The sequence below is a fragment of the Penaeus chinensis genome, chromosome 9 (assembly GCF_019202785.1).
Source record: "Penaeus chinensis breed Huanghai No. 1 chromosome 9, ASM1920278v2, whole genome shotgun sequence".
In the NCBI taxonomy this organism is placed as follows: domain Eukaryota; kingdom Metazoa; phylum Arthropoda; class Malacostraca; order Decapoda; family Penaeidae; genus Penaeus; species Penaeus chinensis.
The window spans coordinates 33,091,401-33,101,820 of NC_061827.1; the positions used below are offsets into that span (position 1 = coordinate 33,091,401).

Genomic DNA, 10,420 nt, shown 5'->3' on the forward strand with positions numbered 1-10,420 from the left:
CATGAGTACCACGTGACGTCCCTCCTTCTATGGGGATGATGATAAGTCTTGTATATTTCAGGTGCATTTTCCTCGTTTGCGAATCAGTGAGAAGTTCCCGTTGCACATCGCACGTGGCTTGGCTAATACCCCATTGAATGACTCTGGTCGTGCCTAACATTCACCATATAGTGATCGTCTGGTGTTCCAACAATGATAAATAACTCTCTAATACGCACACACACACATACACACGCCCTTTCATATAATTCACACATCATCCAGTACACATACACTATCACACAGGACATCTAAGACAAAAATTATTTTTGATAATCCCAGTTTTATCAAATTATCTTCCATTTTCCAAGTCCAGATCAAGCAACAGCTCTCCTTCACGAACCACATTCCTCGCACTTTACATTCACAAAATTCTTTCCGCGACAAGGGAAGGGCCCGCGGCGAGGTGGGCGATGGGAAGCTTCGGCATTCTTTTCCTGGAGTTTAGGGGCCCTGTGCACGCAAACACACACACACACATGTATATATATGTCTATATATTATGTATGAATGCGTGCAAACATATCTGTATATGTATATTTATATATATGCATATATATATATACATATATATATATCTTTCTATATATCTTTGTATATATGTATGTACAGCATGTGTTTTTGTGTGTGTATGTGTGTGTGTGTGTGTGTGTGTGTGTGTGTGTGTGTGTGTGTGTGTGTGTGTGTGTGTGTGTGTTAATTTATTTATATATAAATATATAAATAAATGAATAGATTAATGAATATATTAGTATACGCATCTACATGTTTAAGCACACTTACGCGCGTGGACACACACGCACACGCACACACGCACACGCACACGCACAAGCACAAGCACAAGCACACGCACACGCACACGCACACGCACACGCACACGCACACGCACACGCACACACACACACACACACACACACACACACACACACACACACACACACACACACGCACACGCACATGTATATATATATATGTATATATATTATGTATGAATGCGTGCAAACATATCTGTTTATGCATATATATATATATATATATATATATTTGTATATATATTTGTATATATGTATGTACAGCATGTGTGTGTGTGTGTGTGTGTGTGTGTGTGTGTGTGTGTGTGTGTGTGTGTGTGTGTGTGTGTATTCATTTATTTATATATAAATATATAAATAAATGAATAAATTAATAAATATATTCATATACGCATCTACATGTTTAAGCACACATACGCGCGTGGACGCACACGCACACGCACACGCACACGCTCTCGCACACGCACACGCACACGCACACTCACTTACACACACACACACACACACACACACACACACACACACACACACACACACACACACACACACACACACACACACACACACACATACACACACACACACACACACACACACACAGACATACACACATATGCACACATATATCTCTCTATATATATACATACATGTACATACATATACATATATATTGTTTTTACATTTATAGATTTTACATGTCAATCAACTTCTTTAGATACTTATTTTCCATGTCTGAAAAATGATGGAAAGCAATGTTTACAATTGTGTTGACGGCGAGAGGGAGCGGCAATTCAGATGTAGCCTCGCCTCATATTCCTTTATTTAAGCGATAATTAACAACGAAATAGGTGAATTAGAGTAAATCTTATGCCCGTGTGGAGTCTGTACTATTTAGGATCGTGTGCTGTTTAATTCCTCGTGAATTAGTTACCAGAAGAGTGTAAATGTTATTGGTTTGGGAAGAGAGGGTTGGTGGTTGTTAGTTATTTACTCTGCTTTTGGTTGTGGTGTTGTGTCAGTGCTTTTGTCTTTATCTGTCTGTTTCTATTGTATTCGGTGTGATTATGTAGAAGGAGGCAGCTTTAAACGATGCCTTGTCCTCTTTACTTCACACTTCAGGAGAGACCAACAGATTTTGATGTTTTTGCCACGAAAAATAGATGAAAAATAGATGGTCACAGTAAACAGCATATTTAGATAAATTGGATGGTGAAGGTGAATACATAATATCCATTTCTGAATGAGAATTGAAGTCATTTTATTATGTAATCTCAACCAACTCTATTGAAATGAGCTTAGGCTGATTTCATGTTCGGTGAATAAAGCGCCGGGAAATGCCGTAAACATTTTCTCCTCAGAATATATCTCTTGATGGTTTGTTGAAAGTTGCCTGTGGCGGAGAATGAAGCATTAGAGCCTTGACATTTGTTTGGGTAGGATTATTGTGATTAATATTTATTTTGATGAGTAATTGCATGCTTATCGTATATTATGTAAATACTAGACAAATGTTTTATATATTCACTACTGGTCATTATATTTGATATGTATTTGGTTTTGTAATTTGAGGAACAAGTTAACTTCAGCAGGGTAGATTGATGTGTTATTTCTATGACTGGCATAGAAAGGATCCCATTAATTTGTCTGATTTATTAACAAGGCTGAAGAGAAATGTACAAATGAAATGCAATATGAAAAATGGGGAAAATATGAGGAAACTGTTATCATATTTTTGTTTTTGTGTAGAATTCAAAGAAAAGAAAAATTTCGTTTTGTTTCCTAGGAACACTTAGGCCAGTGAAATTTTAACCCCTTTGCCGAGTTTCCTTTCAGTGTTTCATGTATTCTGACTATTTGGTATTCTCAGTTTTGTTATTTTTTTATGGAAAATTATAAAAATTTTGGTATAACTTATTTTTTATTTTGTGCCGGAGGTACTTGTGGGCACTAAGGAGAAATGAATAATGATTAGTTGTGAATATGTGTTTTGATCTAATTTTAACCTGACTTAAATTAGCCAAGTTTGCATTAAACTTTAGTGTTTTGTGTTCATCCCAAAATAGTGTAGCTGCTTAAGTGTTATTGTGTTCTTAACACAGTTTTGCACAATGCTGTGATTGAGTTGTAATTTTAGAGATACAGATAGTTTATGATACACTGTCTATATGATTAACAAGTTCTTAATCACCAAATAGCCAGTTATTAGAATTACCTATCTCACCTGTTTACCCTTTTCCTACACTTAAATAAAGGGTCTTTTGTGTCATTTCATTGTCTAAAATACTCTAATGACAATTTGATAATCATAACATCAATAACAATAATAACAGTATTGATAGCAATGGTATTAATAAGAAAAGCACATTTTCCCGGTAATTCAAGGAATGGGAAAATCAGGATCGGTAACTTGGACCTACTGATTGACTCCTTGCCGGCTGAGCACATATGGAGCCATCTGTATGTAACAAAATTCACCAAAAACCACAGGGGACAGAACATAAATCTCGGTGAATGTTTAATAGATCTATGCATTCTAAAGCATTTTGCTTCTCTGACACAATTGAATTGAATAAGAAAATATTTGATTTATGGAATGAATAATGACAGTGATTTTTTTGTTTATTTGTATATATGAATCATATTTAAAAGTGTTTATGGAATGTGAAATTCCTTGGTGAGTTACTGCCCAAGTTTTATTTTGTTTAATATACTTGGAGGTCTTTTGGACTGCTGGAATGCTGAAGGTATGTAGATCACAATGATTGCTTGATCACATCTGATACAAGGTCTGTTTTTATTGTTGTTTTACAACAACAGTGTCATAAAAGAGGAATTGATCAGTCAGTTGATTTTGTGTACTTTACCTTATGCCATATTGTATCTACATCAGAAACTCATTTAACTTAACATGATACTCATTTAACATGATACTTAGAAAGATATATATAATTAAAGATTTTTGGGGCCTGTATTATAAAAAAAATACTGGTATAATTACAGCTGCAACAGTGGGGAAATAAATTCCCACACAAAAAAGCAATCTTGCCTTGCCCCATCCCAACCATACCCACCCAAAACAACATGTCCCATTCCATTCTAGTCCGATCAGTGGTAACCAATCTTGAAAATATATCCTATGTTTCTAGCCAAGGTGGGTTCAGTGTGTCTGGGACTGACTGTGTTATTTAGCATATGAAGGATTTTTCCTACAGATCCTTTGTCTTTTCTCTGATTAACAAGGATGTTAGCTTTAACAAATATGCACACTGAATATTTCATTTCTTCATTTTGCAAAAATGTTGAGATAGTCTGATATTATTTATTTGTTCACAGAATGCAGACTGCATCGATTCTCTCCATGAAGGACCTTGTTGTGTCTCACAGCCAACTTAAAGGCTGTGATATGGCATTAGTAAAGACGTCCCAGGGACTGTACCTGAAGTGGCAGCCACATGGAGGTGAAGGGAAAGCAAGTAGCACAGCGGGTGCTTTCTTGACTGATGGCAAGGTTGGTCAATGATTCCAGTTTCTTGTTTAAATACTGATAGGTAATGAGGATATGAAGGTATTTTAGAAGAGATAATGTCTTTACATTGAAAAATATATCTTCATTACCAGTTTCATAGTCATCAGTGATTTTGCCTTAATATAATAAACAATACTTATTTTGATAGTAATGTATGGTACCTGTAATTTTGTATTTTAGATAGAGTGCACCAGCTGAGGTTATAACATGGAAATCTGATTATGCCTTAAAGTTTTTCTTATAGCCTGAAATAGAGAAAAACTTATATGTCAAGCGTAAGATATTCTTTAATGTACAGTGGAACCAGAAGTATATGAATAATTCATTAATGTTTAGGATTTGAAGAAATTATCACGTGAAATTCATATGAGGAGAGGACATGAGGAAAATCAAACAAACAAACATATACATATATACCTATCCATATATACATACATATATATGGATATATATATATATGGATATATATATATATATATATATATGGATATATATATATATATATATATATATAGTATTATATCATATCATATATATATATATATATATAAATAAATATATTTATTATATTATATATCATATATATATATATATATATATATTATATTATATATTATATATATATATATATATATATATATATATAATATATAATATAATATATATATCATATATATATTATATTATATATTATATATATATATATATATATATATATATATATATATATATATATATATATATATATATATATATATATATGTATATGTACATATATGTAGAACTGGTATGAATGAGAATGAATATCTTCACAAGACAAGATATTCATTCTCATTCATACCTTTTCTACACTTGTCAACATGAATACGGTTCATGCATATATATATATATTTATATATTAATATGTATATATATATATATTGTGTATATATATATATATATATATATATATATAATATATATATATATATATATATATATATATATATATATATATATATATATATATATATATATATATATATATATATATATATAAAGATATAAGGATGACCCGTGTTCATTACAACAATTGGATAAAAGGCATAAATGAGAATGACTATCTCCACAGTTTTAGAGATGTATTTTCGTGGTTTCGATAAGTATTTTTGACAAAGAAATAATCAAAACTGGTAGACTACATTTCTTGCATTGTGAAGATATTGATTCTCATTCATACCTTTTCTGTACAAGAGAGAAAGAATTATAGATGAATAGATAGGTAGATACATACACACATACATACGTACAATACGTACAATACGTACAATACGTACCATGCGTACAATGCGTACAATGCGTACAATGCGTACAATGCGTACAATGCGTACAATGCGTACAAAGCGTACAAAGCGTACAAAGCGTACAAAGCGTACAAAGCGTACAAAGCGTACAAAGCGTACAAAGCGTACAAAGCGTACATGCGTACATGCGTACATGCGTACATGCGTACATGCGTACATGCGTACATGCGTACATGCGTACATGCGTACATGCATACATACATACATACATACATACATACATACATACATACATACATACATACATACATACATACATACATACATACCTTTTCTGTACAAGAAAGAAATAATTATAGATGAAAAGATAGGTAGATACATACATACATACATACATACATACATACATACATACATACATACATACATACATACATACATACATACATACATACATACATACTTACATACGTACACATGTACATACGTACATACATACGTACGTACATATATACATATGAACGTACATACATATGTACATGCATACATGCATACATATGTACATGCATACATGCATACATGCATACATGTATACATGTATACATGTATACATGTATACATGTATACATGTATACATACATACATGTATACATACATGCATACACACATACACACACACACATACATACATAACTACGTACGTACGTACGCACGTACATGCATGCATGAGGGTTCATCACGTATGAGGAAATTGTTGTGTATTGCATGTCTAGCAGTTCTTTCTGCAAATTTGTATATATTAATGTGTACCCATAGAATATTCTTGCAAGCCATTTAATCTTCACTCTTTACGAAGTCTTATGCAAAGATTATGTATCACAAAAAAAAAATTCCAACAAAGGCCAACTAACCTTCACCATAGGCAAGACTGAACTTGGACTGATCAGTAAGATCTGAGGCTTGATGGCTGTTGCTAGAGTGATGATAACACAGAGGCCCACGGTGATCTTTTGATGCTGCACCATTTAGATTGCCACCAATATTGTAACTATTGATAGGTTTCATGGATTTATATCTCAGTAGTGTAAATCAGGAGCTAGCCACGTATAACAAAATTTGTTAGAATTAATAAAGAGGAAGGAAAGAATGACCAATAAAAGATTTTACATTTTTGGATACTGCTTATAACATTCAGCCATGCAAATTGAAGTATGATGTTATTTTGTATTTGAATGACTTTCCTTTTATTTTGAAGATGTGTATTACTTACAAGAAAAGCACTTGCTTTTTTGCAGCATTTATTGCACAGTCAGATAGTTCTAGATTTTACTAAGAAAAAAAAAAAAAAATATGGAAAAATATACTCAAAGAGCAATTTGTGAAGTATTTTTGTTAAAACTATTTTATCTGAATAAGGCAGAGGTTTTCATTCTTTTTGTCATCTTTCAGACATGTGGAAATCTATACCCTGTCAGTTTAAATGATAAAGTGGAGAAAGCAGTATTTGGTACCAGTGACAACAGCACCAGTGCACAGAGAGGACCTAAACATGCTTTGGTTATGTGTGATACAGGACTCATTGTCGGTGTCAACGCAAGGGAGCCTGGTGTGGTTTTCTCCTTGTGCCATATTGCAGAGCCGCCAGTATGGTGTGGTACTCTGAAAGGTATGTCTCACACATAATTGTATATCAGAATTTATGACCAACTTATTGATTGTTTTATGTTTATTTTAAGAAGTATTATCATTGATTATAGCTAAAAAATATTTTAGTCTATCAACTGGTGAATGAAAATATACAGAATAGTGAATCTTTCTGATCTGAAAAACAATTGTGCCAATTTGTTCTTCTTAGAATGAAAACCATTAGGGATATAGATCTTATTCCTGCTCTCCATGACTGGCAGCACAGGGTGTATTACAGAAAACTGAATAATGCAAAATATAAGAAAATTACAACTAACATAATGTCACTTCTTGTGATTCTACTGTGCAGAAATGTAAACTCCCTAAGTTTAATATGGAGTCTGCATAACAAACATCATATATATATATTGAAGTTGGAAAATGCCAAAAAAACAAAAAGTGCTTGCAAAGAAAAAGAGAGGCAGTGAGTCTTGATACTGCACATGATTGTTCATGTAGACTGGACCTAAACCTAAAAGCCACTCACACAAGTGAGTCAGCACTCAAATAGCCAAATGCCTGGATCCAATGTGTTAATATTATTCAAAAAAGATATTAAAAAATCAAAGCATGGGGAGGTCACATAAGGCCAATTAATTATTCCTTTGTAGTAATCACTTGCCATTGGTGTGCAGTGTAGATTAATCAACAGTGGACAGTACAAGTGCCTATTGCCAATGCATTAAGATATTAAACAAATATATATATTTTGCTTTAGGCACTACTGCATAATTTTTAGAAATGATTCATGATTAATTGTTGAGATTGGATATAGCTGCATGTATTTTTTCATAAATTTTGTACTGAGTGGAAACTTGTTGACAGAAGCTTTTGGATATTGTATCTTGGTACACCCAGTATAAAGTATAGTTATATATGCCAAGTAACAGTATCCTGTGTGTTGGATATTGAAAAGAGAAAAAAGTAAAAATGAAAGTTTCTGCATATTAAATTCATATTTAAACTTGCTTTTTCTCTACTTATTTATAGATTGCATTTAAGAGTATTAATCTTCCTTTACAAGTTAAGGAAGATATATGTATGTCCCTTAATACTATCATCTCTTTTCCAGATTTTTAGGATATATGATTTGAAAGAAAATTATCTGGAAAAATATTGGTACAATGAGTTATGATAATTACCAAGTAACTTATATTTGGTTCTCAAAAAGTCATAATAATTTCTGATATTTCTTACCATTTCTGAAGTATGCACACACACCCACCCACACGCTTCCACACGCACACACATACACCCACACGCATGCACACACATGCACGCACACACACGCACGCACACACGCACACACACTGACACACACACGCACACACACATGCACACACACACACACACACGCACACACACACACACACGCACACACACACACACACACACGCACACGCACACACACGCACACACACACACACACACACGCACACGCACACGCACACGCACACGCACACGCACACGCACACGCACACGCACACGCACACGCACACGCAAACGCACACACACATGCGCGTGTACACGCACACTTGCACGCACACTCACACGCACACTCACACTCACACGCACACGCACACGCACACGCACACCCACACCCACACCCACACCCACACCCACACCCACACCCACACCCACACCCACACCCACACCCACACCCACACCCACACCCACACACTCACACACTCACACACTCCCACACTCTCACACTCACACACTCACACACTCACACACTCACACACTCACACACTCACACACACACTCACACTCACACTCACACTCACACTCACACTCACACTCACACACACTCACACTCACACTCACACTCACACTCACACTCACACTCACACTCACACTCACACTCACACACACACACACACACACACACACACACACACACACACACACACACACACACACACACACACACACACACACACACACACACACATTTATATATTTATATATTTATTTAGTTGTTGATATACATATATACCCATATATGTATAATAGATGTATCACATATTCCTATTTATATTTTTTTTCTTTTTAGCTGGTGATATTATGCTACTCGCTGTAGTTGGCAAAAGTGGAACAGTCTATACTGGTCAAGCAAGTGGATCATCCAAAGTTTCGTGGTTTACCAAATCCCTCCCATATATGGTGCTGAGCTGCTGTGCCCATAATGATGCACTTGTTCTCTGTGATGGATTCAGCTCTTGGATATGCCGTCTCTCTCTTGATTCAAGACAGTTTCCAGAGTTTAGACATCATAAACTACCGTATGTGGGCATCATTAGAATTATGGAAAGGGATAAGGACACCGTGGAATTGGCAACATGTGATGGACGTAAATATAATGTCACTTGGAGTTCACTGATTTCTAAGGGCAAAGAAGAGGCAAAAAGTGATACTAAAACGAAAAATGACGGTGCCCCATCATCTATCAAGGAAACTATGATGGGGATCAAGAGATGTTCGGAGAGAATGGAAGTGGAAGGCAAACATATTCACAATCTAAATCTCTACATAAAACAATTGAATATATTATCATTCCTTTTAACGGATTCAGAAGAATGTATGTTTTCAGCAAGTGTTAGAGTTGAGCAACAAACTATAGGGCAGGTGGTGTCTTACAGTGCTTTGATTGAATTTACGAACAAGAAAGTTGGATTTGAATTAGAGGGTAAATGGTGGGCACTGTGTATCTCTGTTCCGACACTAAATGGCAGGCATTATGAATTAGTCAGACTTGATAGTCACTCTTTCACACCAAGCTGTATTGTTACAGTTCCTTTGCGTGAAGTGGATTGGAATCAAAATGTCAAGACTGTTACAATGAAGTGCTACCTTGTATTAGATCATTTTGATATGTCTCGTCCTCTCTGCCAAGTGCCGGTCTGTGAAGCAGAGGTTGATATACTACATTTCCTTACTACTCATCGGGTACTGAATAAAGGAATCTTAACCTCCCCGGGCTTTACTGAATCTATTGAGAAGTTGTCAAAAGGAAGACAAAGTAATCCAGCTGAAAATATACAAAGCAAAGTATCTTCACTGCCTTGTAAAGT

General features: G+C 34.8%; 1 protein-coding gene across 1 annotated transcript; it reads left to right on the plus strand.

Moving 5' to 3' along the window:
• Positions 1-1,488: 1,488 nt before the first annotated feature.
• On the plus strand, positions 1,489-10,420 carry LOC125028952 (the record flags this gene model as incomplete). Its single annotated transcript, XM_047618602.1, is given in 4 exon segments — positions 1,489-1,699; positions 4,185-4,359; positions 7,110-7,326; positions 9,403-10,420. Coding segments are annotated over 3 exon segments (1,409 nt in total), but the record flags the coding sequence as incomplete, so codon positions are not given.